This window comes from Ochotona curzoniae, unplaced genomic scaffold (assembly GCF_017591425.1).
Source record: "Ochotona curzoniae isolate NIBS_2020 unplaced genomic scaffold, NIBS_Ocur_1.0 scaffold_4506, whole genome shotgun sequence".
Lineage (NCBI taxonomy): Eukaryota > Metazoa > Chordata > Mammalia > Lagomorpha > Ochotonidae > Ochotona > Ochotona curzoniae.
This window is the reverse complement of record NW_024467119.1, coordinates 22,126,266-22,139,855: the sequence shown is the minus strand read 5'-3', so window position 1 is coordinate 22,139,855 and position 13,590 is coordinate 22,126,266. Positions and strand designations below refer to the sequence as shown.

The 13,590-nt window shown below is 43.0% G+C and overlaps 1 protein-coding gene across 1 annotated transcript in view; it reads right to left on the bottom strand.

The window, feature by feature from the left end:
* Window positions 1–9,001: 9,001 nt before the first annotated feature.
* The window catches only part of FRAS1 (Fraser extracellular matrix complex subunit 1), a 263,048-nt gene continuing 258,459 nt past the window's right edge, over window positions 9,002–13,590 (bottom strand). The window contains exons 71-73 of the mRNA XM_040967150.1: window positions 12,624–12,829; window positions 10,594–10,740; window positions 9,002–9,595 (exon numbers count right to left, since the gene is read on the bottom strand). Coding sequence (XP_040823084.1) covers window positions 9,002–9,595; window positions 10,594–10,740; window positions 12,624–12,829 — 947 coding nt within the window. The remainder of the gene's footprint in view (window positions 9,596–10,593; window positions 10,741–12,623; window positions 12,830–13,590) is intronic.

Sequence of the window (13,590 nt, the reverse complement as noted above, 5' to 3'; positions counted from 1 at the left end):
GTTGCATAGTTTGGAAATATTTTCTCCCGTTCTGTTGACTGCCTCTGTTGATTTCTTTAGCAGTGCTGTAAGCTTCTCAGCTCGATGTAATAACTTTTGTTTATCTTTGCTTTAATTGTCTATGTTTCTTAGGTGAAGGCAAGACTTCTTGGAAAAAAACCTATGTCTTATAGATTTCCCAAAGTTTTTCTTTTTTCCTTTTTAAAGATATATTTTCTATTTATTGAAAAATTATAGAGAGAAGGAGAGACAGAGAAAGTTCTTCGGTCTGCTCATTCACTTCCCAAGTGGTTGCAACAGCCAGAACTGAGCTGTTCTGAAACCAGGAGCCAGAAGCTGCTTCCAGGTCTCACATGTAGGTGCAGGGGCCCAAGGCTTAGGAGCACCCTCTGATGCCTTCCCAGGCCACAAGCAGGGAGCTGGGTGGATAATGGAGCAGCTAGGACATTAACCAGCGCTCATGTGGGATCCCAGTGGTTGCAAGGTGAGGATTTAGCCGCTAGGCTATTGTGCTAGGCCCTCCCCAATGTTTTTTAGTAATTTGTTGGCATCAGGTTGTACATTTAGATACTCACTCCATTTAGTGTTGTTTTTAAAAAGATTTATTTTTATTTGAAAAGCAGATTTACAGAGAGGGAAGGAGAGAGATCAATCGCTCTTCTACCCAATGATTCACTCCCCAAATGGCAGCAATGGCCAGATAGCCAGAGCTGAGCTGATTCTAAGCCAGGAGCTTCTTCTAGGTCTCCCACATGGATGCAGGGACCCAAGCACTTGAACCGTCTTCTGCTGCTTTCCCAGGCCATAAGCAGAAAGCTGGATCAGAAGTAGAGCAGTTGGAACACAAACCAATGCTCAGATGGGATGCAGCACTGGCAGAAAGACAATTAGCTTGCTAAGCCACTACACTGGCCTCTGGAGTTGATTTTTAGTTTAAGAAATAGGTAATGGTCTTGTTTCATGCTTCTGTACACCTACATTTAATTTTCCCAGCACCATTTGTCAAAGATACTGTCAATTCATCTTGGATTGATTTCAGTGCATTGCCAAGTCTTGGTTGGCTATCCATGTGTTGCATTTCTGGGATATCTGCTCTGACTGATCTTCAGGTCTGTGTTTGTGCCAGTACCAGGTGTTTTGATTACAACTGTCCTGCAGTGCATCTTGAAATCTAGTGTGGTGATGCCTCCATCACTTAACTTGTTGGTTAAGATGACTAGCTATTCCAGATCTCGTGTGTTTCCATATGAATTTCAGCATCATTTTCCTAGATAAAGAAAATTACTGTAGGTATTTCAATTGGAATCACACTGAATCCATACATTGCTTTTGGTAGTGTGGACATTTTGATTGTATTATTTCTACCAACCCATGAATGTGGATTATTTTTATATTTGGTACCTTTTATTTCTTTTTAAAAATGTTTTTTTTATCATACAGAAACTTTGTCATTGGTTACATTTATATTGAGATATTTACATTTCTTAGTAGTTATTGTGAATAGGAGTGATCTTACGTTCTTTTTTAGCCATGGAATTGTATGTATATAAAAAGGCTACTAATTTTTGTATGCTAGTTTAAATCCTACAACTTTACCATATTTTATAAATTTCAATATAGGGTCTTTTGGTTCCCCTATGTGGAGGATCATGTCATGTGCAAATAGGGATGCCTCGATTGCCTATTTTCCAATTTAGATATCTTTGATTTTGTGTTCTTGATTAATGGCTCGGGGTAAAACCTCAATGACTATTGAACAGTGGTGAGAGTGGGCATCCTTGTCTGGTTCCAGGTTTTAGCTAAAATGCATCCGAGTGTTTTCTTGTTCAGTATGATGCTGGTTCATGGCAGCTCATATCTTGCCTTGACTATGTTAAGCAATGCACCACATAAAATCAATTTGCTTACGGTTTTTATCACAAAAGGTGTTGTATTTTATCACATGCTTTCTCCGTATCTGCTGAACCAGTCACACATTTTTAGTCCTCAGCTTCACCTGCTTTCTTTGCTCACATTCCCAGGTGAAATTCGGGATATTTTTATTCTATTCAGTTATTTTGGGAAGCTTGCTAATAAGCACTGGTAACTTGTTGACTGTTGCTGCAATTTGATTACCTTAAGCCAAAATGAGCCCAGGGAGAAAATTTTGTTTTTATTGGAGAGTGTTCCAACATGAATATTGTTTCAGTCAGGTGAATTTTTCATGTCAAATATTAAAGCCAGATTATAGGAGCTTGGGACCATTTAAGGCAATGTGAAGCTATTGGGAAAATGTTTATAGATTTGAAATTCTGGCTTTCACATGAAACTCAAAGCATCTCAGACAGGGTTTCTATGAGGATTGAATGAAGGATCGAAGACGAAGGAGTTATTGTTTCTGATTGTAGTATTGCCAGATGTGCCTGTTAGGTTGTTTTCACCAGGACTAGGAGCTCTTCTGTGCATGCCATTCTAAAAGATTCTAATTAGGGGCTGGTGCTGTGACGCAGTGGGTTATGCTACCTCTGCAGTTCTGGCATACAATGGGCAGTGGTTTGAGACCGGCTGCTCCACTTCAAATTCAGTTTTCTACTAATGTGCCTGGGAAGGTAGTGGAAGTTGTCTCACGTGCTTGAGGCCCTGTTCCCACATGGTTAGACCTGGAAGAAACTTTGGGCTCCTGGATTTGGTTTGGGATAGTATCAGCTGTTGTGGCCAATTGGGAAGTGAACTAGGGATGGAAGATCTCTCCCTCTCTCCTTTCTCTGTGTAATTATGCCTATCTAATACTTTCTTTAAATAAAGGGTTTTCATTAGAATTTTCTCTTGCTCGTTTGTAGACAAAATCTGCTATGTACTATGGCACCATGGCATTATGTTGAGTACAAAACTACTGGTAGTACATCACCTTTAACCTACAAAATTGTTTCATTATTTTTTCTGTTAGTCTCCCTCCCTTGCTCCTAGTACATTTCTTTAAAATGCTACTCTATCAGATATACATTTTTAAAAAAGATTTATTTAGTTATTGGAAAGTCAGATATATAGAGAGGAGGAGAGACAGAGAGGAAGGTCTTCCGTCCAATGATTCACTCCCCAAGTGAGCGCAACGGCTGGTGCTATGCCGATCTGAAGCCAGGAGCCAGGAACTTCTTCCAGGTCTCCCACATGGGTGCAGAGTCCCAAGGCTTTGGGCCATCCTCAACTGCTTTCCCAGGCCACAAGCAGGGAGCTGGATGGGAAGTGGAGCTGCTGGGATTAGAACCAGTGCCCATATGGGATCCTGGCATGTTCAAGGCAAGGACTTTAGCCCCTAGGCCACACCTCCGGGCCCCAGATACACATTTTTAAGGATATGTTATTTATTTGAAAGTCAGGGTTACAGAGAGAGGAATAGCTAAAAAGATTGACTTACTCCCTGAATGCTGGGGCTGGGCCAGTCTGAAGCCAGGAGTTTTACCATTGTGTCCACAGGGGGCCCAAGGACTCGATTCATCTTCCAGAGCCCATATGAGATGCTGGCATTGCAGGTGGCAAATTTACCCACTAGGCCATAATCATCTCTTTCCCCAGTTTATCAGATATTTTAGATTCTAAGTGGGAACTGATTTTCTGCAAGATGCCTGAATTTTGTGGCCAACATATTTCAGGTCTCAGAGGCGTTCTTATACGGAATCCTAACAATATAGTCTCGTTCAGAGTACAGCTTATTCCATCTTTCTAGAGAAATGTTCTCCAGGGCTTGGTCTGTTATTAAGCAAGGGACATATATGAAGTAAGGAGAATGTGAACTTACAATTCAGTCTCTGGCAGCATTTCAGGAACATCTCAGCATTTTAGGTTGGTTGTTGCATTTCTTCCCCCAAAGTTTATGGCAATGTGCTTTCTCAATGTCATGCTGAGTTTGCATGTGTGTTAACAGAGCTCTACTGGCCACTGTCATTGGTTGCTTGTATCAAAGGGAGGAAAGGATACAAAGACATAGGCTGGGAGAAAACTTGAGATTTGATCTTAAATCAAAATCAGCCCAATTGATAAATTCTATTTTATCCACTTGAGCTCAGTTCCATTTTAACTTTGCCAAATATTTTTTTGCCTCACAGCAAATAAGCTTGTTTTGAACTTTGGCCATCTCTAGGATGTTATCAGCACTTAACAAATATTTTGCTTACACATTAGGAACCTAACTATTCTTACACAATATCAAGTATCTTGAGTGTGTGTGTTTGTGTGACCTTTTTTTTGAGTGCATGCATGTACATGCTTGTGTCCACTGGATCCTTCCCCAAATGTTTCTAATGGCCTGGCTGAAGCCACAGCTGGGAACTCCATCAGGTCTCTCTGTGGGTGGCAGGCCTGTGACTACAGGATCCATCACTGCTGCCTCCTAAGATCTCAATCGGCAGCAAGCTGGAATCAGGAGCCAGATCCAGAAACCCACCCAGGAAATTCAAAGTGGTATGCACACATATCGACTCATATCTTAACTGTTAGGCTAAATCCTAACCCACCATGCATTTTGTTTTAATTACTCCAAAAGAGTAATATAGAGAGTTCTTCCATTTGCTAGTTCAATCCTCAGATGTTTGCTACAGCCAAATCCAGGTCAGGCCCAAATTAGGAACACTATTATGGTCTCCTTAATATTTCACAGAAAGCTGGATCAAAAGTAGAGCAGCTAGGGCCTGGCAGAGTGGCCTAGCGGCTAAAGTCCTTGCCTTGAACATGCCAGCATCCCATATGGGCACTGGTTCTAATCCCAGTGGCCCCCTTCCCATCCAGCTCCCTGTTTGTGGCCTGGGAAAGCAGTTGAGAACGGCCCAAAGCTTTGGGACCCTGCACCCATGTGGGAGACCTGGAAGAAGTTCCTGGCTCCTGGCTTCAGATTGGCATAGCACCGGCCGTTGCGCTCACTTGGGGAGTGAATCATTGGACGGAAAATCTTCCTCTCTGTCTCTCCTCCTCTCTATATATCTGACTTTCCAATAAGTAAATAAATCTTAAAAAAAAAGTAGAGCAGCTAATACTCAAAGTGGCACTCTGTTACTGGATGCCAGCAGCTTAACTTGCTATGCCATAAGACCAAAACAATTTCCCAATGTTCACATGTTTAAAAAAGATTTAATTACATGAAAGGTACAGTTGGAGGGAAGGAGAGGCAGAGAGGAAGATCTTCTATTTGCTAGTTCACTCCCCAGATGTCCCCCCGTGGCCAGGGCTGGAATATGCTAAGTCTATGATCCTGGAAGTCCATTCAGGTCTCCCACATGGATGGCAGAGGCCTTAGACTTGAACTGGTGCTCATTTGGAATGAAGGCATGGCAGGCAATGGATTAATCTGTGCCACAATACTGAACTTACATATTTTCATCTACTTGAAAGGCAAAATGACAGGGATAAATTTTTTTCCATCTGTTGGTTCATTGACCGAATGAATACATTAGCCAGGGCTCAGCCAAGCCGAGCCAGTAGCCTGGGGTTCCACCCAGGTCTCTTGCATGGATAACAGGGACCCAAGTAGTTGAGCCACCACTTGCTGCCTCCCAGGGTGTGCAGCAGCAGAAAGCAGGAATGAGGAGCAGAGCTAACACTCAAACCCAGACACTGTGATGTGGAGCATCTCAAGTGGCGTCTTAACTACTGTGCCAGACATCCATCCAGCCCCTGGTGAGTTACGATAACATGGAATAAACAACCTATCACACGTGGGGATTTTAATAACTTTGTTCTTGGGTTTTAACTGACTGTCAAAGAACTATGATGTGGGGATGTGCAGTTCAGCATCAGCAGTTTCCACTTGTTTCACATTCAACCAAATTACAGGGATTTTCTTCAAAAGCTGTCCAATAGCAGAGTGATCTCGCTCCCTTAATGACTATGTCTGTTCATGGGTGTGAACTCTTAAAAAGAACACAGTAAAACAAAAGGTAAACCAGAATGTCATTTATTAATACAAATTCATATAGTGGTATATGCTATTGGAGAAATCCAAAATTCATAACACACAAATTCATATTAGAAATACAAAAATCATTTAGTGTCAAGAAATCAGGCTGACAGCACCACAAATGTTTTACTCAGTCTGAGCAGGTGTGTAGTATCTCAGAATAACAAATACCTATAGGAGACTGAGACTGAACATCATAAGATTGTGCAAACACATCCCAACAGTATTTCCCATCCAACAACAAAGAATCTACAGGAGTCCTCCAGGAAGCCTGGGGCACAACGCAAGGGCAGCAAAGCAGAAAAATAGTGCAGTCCATTCTTTCCTTTCAACCTGCACAGCCAGCAAGTGTTGGCAGGCAGCAACCCCAGAGGGCTTTTGTTCCTTCTTACCTGAAGGCAAGATACAGATGGTCAGTAAAAAAAAAAAAAAGAAAGAAAGAAAGAAAAGAAGACCACAAGGCATTAGCGAGCAAGTTACAGAAAATGAAATATCACCCTTGTTGTTTACCGAATTGTCAGAGTCCTAAAATGAGTGCAACACAGGAACAAATGGTTCTACACCAAATGGGTAAATCTCAACCCCACATGTCTTAACACTTCCTATTTAATAAGCGTGCATCCACTAGAGCAGTACTGGCATTCAACAAAGCATATGCAGCTGGGCGAAGGGTAGAAAGAATAGGAGGCAGTGATAGTCCAGGAGGGCTTTCCTTTTAGAGTTCACCGGGCCATCCCAGGGAGTTGCTTTGGTCGTGTCAGACTGTGTCCTGGAGGTTGCTAGGAGCACTCTGTGACTATATCAGCACTCTGTCACTATATCTCCACTCAGGAGCCTCACCCTGCCATGCACCTGTGTGCATTCTTCTCATGCCCATGTCCTGTTCAGTAGCAGTGAAAGAAGTTTGCAGGAAGTGTATGTAAACAAGTGGAAAGGTGTTGCTTTCATGTGTAAGCATTCTGGTACTTGGAGCACTTATCACTAGCTCAATGCAATGTTGCTATACCCGTGGTTGGTTCCCTGCCCTTATTCATCCACATTCACCCTCTAGGTTTTTCTGGTAAAGATTCTGTGCTGACCGATCAGCTCTCCAGTCATGACATATCAATTCTGATTATGTACAAAGATGCTCCCGAAGGTGGCCTAGGCTGATCTGAAGTAGCCCCTAACTATAGGAACTTGTAGGCTCACCCCCATTTGTCCATCCCCTCCTGAAAGCTTCCCACTCAGCTCAGAAAGCTGAGCCTTGTCTCTGAGGTTGAGTACTGATCCAGGCTCCCTTTATGCTAATACATCATTACAACTCTTCTCTTTCCATCTTCTTAAGGCCCCGGTCACATTCATGTCTATGTAAAGCAGTGTTTTGTCCAATTAGGTTTTGAAATTCAAGTAGAAGAGATTTTTTCCCCCACTCTACCCACCCTTATGAAATTACTACCATATTCTCACTTCCCCATCATGTTTGTCTTTCACTCATTCCATTACAGGTTCATTCACTCAACAAAATGTCTCTGGAGTGCTTGTTATGTGCAAGGCACTGCTAAAGAGTAAAAGGCATTCACACAGGTCCTACTTTTAAGGAGCTGGAGTCTGGGAGAGTTTTCTGAACCTTTTCACGGCTCATTCGTTTTAGTACCAAAGTGTTTTGTTTGGAATGTTCTTACAGAGCTTGAGTTGCTTGCTGCACTTTATACAAGGTGAATGCTGTTCTTTGCTCAGGGATCACGGTGTGTCATGCATCAGGAAGACACCACGCCTTTGTTTCTAAATAATGGAATTGTGTTCCAATTCAAAACACAACATGCATGCTTGTGTTCTTGTCAGTAAAGCAGAAATGAAAAACAAAAGCAAATTGTGTGCACACTACACACAAGTGTTAAGCTGCGATTTGGACACAAAGTCACTCAAAAGCTGCATATTTGACCTTGTCATGTGCTGATTGGGTCAAAATAAGTGCCTGAGCTACCAAAAAATAACCCCTCCCCCTCCCACACACTCCAAAAGGTAATTCCCTGAAGCACAGAAACAGGAAGAGCATTTCTATTTGCGGTGAGACGCACACACCAAGCAGAACAGTGTGGATCTGCCCATACTCTGACCTGGGAGATCTGCTAACTTTCACTTTCCTGAATCATTCACAAGAGTAGAAACTCACAGCTACAAAGCACTCACGGTCATGTATGACTAGACTGTGCCAAGCCTGGGGTGCAGCAGGATAGGGTGGTGAGTTTACTGAAGTGCCCACGGCAATACTGGCCACCAGGGCCATGGGGCTTGGATCTCACGTCTCAGGAGATTGTATGACAGTGAAAAGTGAGGACACGGCCTCGGGTGAAGCCCCTCACTAGTGTGTGCTGAAATGCTGGCCAGGCCCCTCCCTCCCTAGATCCCAGCCTCCCCTTTGTCAGGGGCAGAACGCTGTGCTAGAGTCTGGCAAAAAATGATCCAGGCTTTCTTCTATGGTTTGCAGAGAAGCTGTTCAATCCGAAGCACATGGAGACTCCCAAGGAAATGGGCTCTGGAAGTCAAAGAGCAGTGACGGGCTGTGGCAATGGCATGCCAGTGTAGCAATAGCTGCACTGAGCACAATTCTTAATGGAGTCTGGGTACTGGGGATTTGTCCACTGCTGTTGAAAAACCCAGGAAGGAGAAAGCTGGAGTGTTGGTGAAGCCAAAGGCTATGCAACACCCCTACTTTTCCAGACCATCTGCCATGGCCCAGACCCCACTGCTCTGACCACCACTGGCTACCCTTGTCTCAAACCTGTCCTGCTACTAAAATACCTGCTCTGAGATCAGCCATACAGAAGGAGCCGCTGAGGCTGAAGGGGTCCTCAGAAACAACTAGACCCGAACACCCTGGGAGTGAGGGGCAGGGGTTGTGACTCAGTGGTTCTTGGTTTCATGAGGTAGCTCAGTTGTGAGTTGATGCATGTGATGTGTGCCAGGTGCCACTCAAAGCTACAGTCTTCCCTTTTTTACATCTGCGAGATTACAAAAATACCAGTATTTCCCCTTGTTTCATATAAAAATGATTTTTTTTTTAGCAAAAATACACATGGGTCATATCCTCCGTTAAACTTCCGTTCCATCTTGTAGATTGTTGTGGACTCGGACTTCCAGATTCAGTTTCTTCACTTTCGCCCCTTTGAACGTGTATGCACCCTGCGTGTCACTGAGCAGGTTGACATTCCGCACGGTGCAATACTGTTTGTTGACGTTCTTCTCCACCCTGTCCAGGTTCCTCTTGGGCACCTCCACCTTGGTATTCAAGGGGTACTCCTCCAAAATGTCCTCTGGGGGTTGTTGCTTCCTCTCTTTCTGGCATTTCCTGGTGATAAAACAAGCCACCAAAAGCACCAGGAGGAGGAGCATGAGAGCAGCCAGGGCGCTGCCAATGGACGCCCCAGTTTGGGAGAGGGAAGCAGCCACAATGGGCTCCTGTCTCTCCAGGTTCAGGGATTTCATGTTGGTGCCATTCTTGACTTGGTCCCCCTCATTGTCATAGATGAGAGAATCATCAAGGGTCAGTCGGCCACTGGGGTCCACCAGATCCCTTTGGTGGCGCCTCACGGTGGCTGTGAGAGAGCGCTGGACCCGGGGCCCTGTGATAGTGTCTGGACCAATGATGTAGATCACCTGGAGGTACCACTGGTGTCCCGCCTCCACCTGCCCAGAAGAGAAATGGGAGACAAACCAAATATGTCACTTTGGTCTACAGACTGCTCTAGAAGAAAGGAAATAGAAAGACAGACCTAGGTGGGGACATGCTTTCAAGAAGAGTGTTTATTAACATGTGTGAGCCAAGTATCGGGTTCTCTTTTATTTCCAAAGTCGGATGAACTTGGGTCACCTATTCATTATTTTCTATTCCACTACCTGTGTATGGAATAGCCTAAGCATTTGTCTTTCATTCTCAAGCTGAGTGAATGTTAAATATTTGTCAGCACTGCAATAATAGAATTGGTAACCACACATACTCCTAGTGACTTCCAACTGTTTTATTCTAGTTTGCTACTTTTGGATTTCAGCTAAAATAGACATTCACAAAATGTTCACTTAACACCTACTCTGTAAAATGTAGATTCTCGACAAAAGTTCACTAAATTGGAACAATTCCTAAATCACCCCCTGAGAAGTGATATCAAGTATTCATTTTATTTCCCTTTCAGCTGCTCCACTGAATCCTTCCATGGTTTTAAAATGACTTTTAAAGTTGTGAAATCTAAAGTTCTGGATTTTTTTTTTGAGAAAAGTAAAAATTAAGTCATAAAAGCTCATGTTTATTGCTGGCATTTAGGGTATTTTTTGTGTATCAAATTCTGTTCCAAAAGGCTGCATTGGAATGAATTTGTTATACATGCTCCATAAGTATGTGAAAACTGCGTGGCTCAGCATAGAGCCAACATTTTTAAAAGTTAAGAACAATTGGAATTGCCATGCAGGCCTGCTGCCCACAATATAAATTAAGCGATTTATTATTGTTTTGGTCTATTGAGGGCAAATGATGACAACCGTGGGTGAATGGTAAGTTTAATGACAATTAAAAAGACCTGTCAGCAAGACTGCAATAAACATAAAGGGAAATCCAGAGGCGATATGGTCCTGCTGTCGCAAGCTCTCTGGTAGACTGGGGCCTAAGTATCTCTCCTCCGCGCTGAACCCACCTTATAGAGAGCGTCAACTTTGAGAGTGAAGCCGTCCACACCTGGCATGCTGCTGACCATGTGGAAATCGGGCAGCTCGGAAGCAAAGTGGGCCTCAAAAGGCACATCATGGAAGTACTTATCGGTTACCTCTGGCTGACTGCGGTCCTGAAATTGCAGAAAGAAAAACACACATGATTTAGGAAGATTCTGAGACTGTGTATAAGATGGCAGGCCTGCGGAAGACAAAAGCCACTCTCTACTCTCTGGCGTGGGTGTGGGCAGCAGGTGCTGTGGCCACTTTTCTCATGACTGTGTTTCAGGAATACTCATCCCCTGTGACCCCGACACAAAACGAGTTGGGCAGCCCTGATCATTAATTCACAAGCTAGAAGCAGACTTCTGGGATCCCCCGTTGGCATGCCAGTTAAGCCTGGCTCCTCTGCTTCTGATCCACAGCTTCTTGCTCATACGTCTTGGGAAGGCAGTAAAGATGGCCCAAGTGTTTGGGTCTCTGCTGCTTCTGATGGACTTGGCCTGGCTCAGATTTTGTGATGTGGTATGAGTGAATCTCTGAATAGAAATCTCTTCCCCTTTTTCTCTTAGTTGGTTTCTCTGTCTTGGGGTCTGTCTCCATTTGTTCCATATAAGTAATCTTACACTGCCACCAAAACAGGTCTATTTTCCATGAGCTTTTCGAAGTATTGGGTCTTATGATTCCTGACACAGTTAAAAGTTGAGGAACCGAAGATTTGTTTATATGACACTTCTATCATTAGTTACTGTGTTAGCAAATCAAAGCTCAAAAAATGTTTAAAATGACCATTATATCTCAGTGTTAAGCGAAAATATCTTTGTTCCCTTCACTACAGTGTAATGCATTGATGTATGCTCTAGTAAATTTCTGAGAAATTGATTTTTACAAATGCTATGTTCAGTCTGTATAATTTGAAGCTCTTAAAGAATTTGTTTTTTACTTGAAAATCAGAAGTCAGAGTTCATGTGGGAGAGAGAGAGAGAATGAGTTTTCCTTCTGCTGGAAAATAGCCACGATGTCCACAGCTAAGCCATCTCAGGCTGGGAGCCAGGAGCTTCTTTAGGTCTCAAATGTAGGTACAGGGTGCCTTGGACCATCTTCTGTTGCTTTCCCAGGCCATTAGCAGGGAAATGGATAGAAAGTGCAGTAGCTGGGACTAGAATTGGTTCCATATGTAGGACCAACCCCGCAGATGGAGGATTAGTTGATGCACCACCACATCGGCCCCGTATGCAGTTTTGAATGAAGTTATACACCTCTTCCAAGGGATACCTGCTCTTGCACAGCTTACATTGTTGAAAAAGGTAGGAATAGATTCAAATAATCTCTTTAGATATCAAAACCCTTTGAAACAAAACTATGTAAATGTCTTTTTTAAAAGATAAGTTGTAACAATGTTCTCATATTTGCTATACTTATGAAGAAATTAAGTGTGAAAAGGCAGAGATTTTTATAAGGAAAATAATACTTTTGTGGACTTCCTGACATGATTAGGGATTTACAAAAGAATTTTTTTAATGTTTTAAAATTTACTCAAGGGAGAGCTCTGATCTGTTTGTTCACTCCCTTACTGCTTGAATCAGCTGGGTAGAACCAGGAGCCAAGAACTAAAGCCAGGTTTCCCACATGGTGGTATCGGGGTGATGGCATGTGTTGCTTCCAAAGATTTGCATTGAAAAAAAGACTGGGAGTGGAAGCTGGAGCCAGGGATCAAACCCAGGTACTCCGACACAAGATGTGGGGTCTTAGTCAGCTAAGCTAACTGTCCACCTTGTCTGGGCCATACTTTGAGAAACACTAGCCTACCTAGAGTTCCTTCTTCCTGGGACATTAATAGGAGCTTGTTGTGTTCCCTACCATGGTGTTTTGCAATGTGTACAAGTACTCAGCTGACCAGAGAGACACCAGAACTACTAAAAGAAAAGCAGAGTGGTGCTGGAGCTGTTCTGGGCAGCATCCACGGCTGAAGAAATGCATGAGGGCATCGTTTCTTTAACAATAGCAGCATGCATACCAACAGCAGGAATCTGTGTTTCAAGTGTTTGTTGGGTTGAATGCATCCATATTGGGGCCCTTCATTGTAGACAGTCCCCGTGGGATCAAAGAAAGGCACATAGCCATCTTTGCCAGTGCACAGATAAACTTTCTCCAGCTGGAGCTTGTAAGCAGAATTAAGGTTTTGTTCCGGATTCCAGAGGACTCGGCCATAGAGGATTTGACCTGAAAAGATGAAAGGACAATGTCAAGGGTAGAAAGGGTTTAACATACCCTCTTACAGTTGGAAGTACCTCAGGAGGAAGAGCTCTATGACCCCTTGTGGCCCTAAGATATGCATTCATTTATTGTCTAATTGAATAAGAATTGATTAAGCACTTAAGCTATACCAAGCACTGGTTTACACACAAGGGACACAGAGTTGCAGGAGATGCCGTTGAGATGACAAAAAAAGACAAAAAAAATAGCTTATCAAATTATTTCAGGAACTATATTGAGTCCTTCACATGTAGTCATAGTGTTCTCAGCTTCATATATGAGGAAACTGGGTCACCAAGTAGCTAAGAGACTTAACGAAAGTCACAAAGTCAGCAAGTAGTAAGGGTAGGATTCAAATTCAAAATACTAACTTGGCTGAATGACCCACAGCAGTATGTTACATACCATAATAGCAGAAGGTGTATCATGTCCAGTGAGCACAAAGCCAAATACACAAATCTGCTTAAGAATGGCTATGAAAGCACCAAGGATAAATATTTGGGAGTATCTTGAAATCAAGATAGACAAATTTCAGAGCATTTAGGAGAGAAGACTAGAGCAGAACATTCTAGACAAAAGAAAATCTAGGAAAAGTTCTGAAAATTAGAGGATTGTGAGCCTTGGTGTAGGAATTATTTCTTTTATGTCTGCCACAGCGCCTAGTTCTTTGCCTCCACCATCTTATTTAATCCTCTCAAGAGCCCAAGAGGTAGATTCTGAGTGTCACA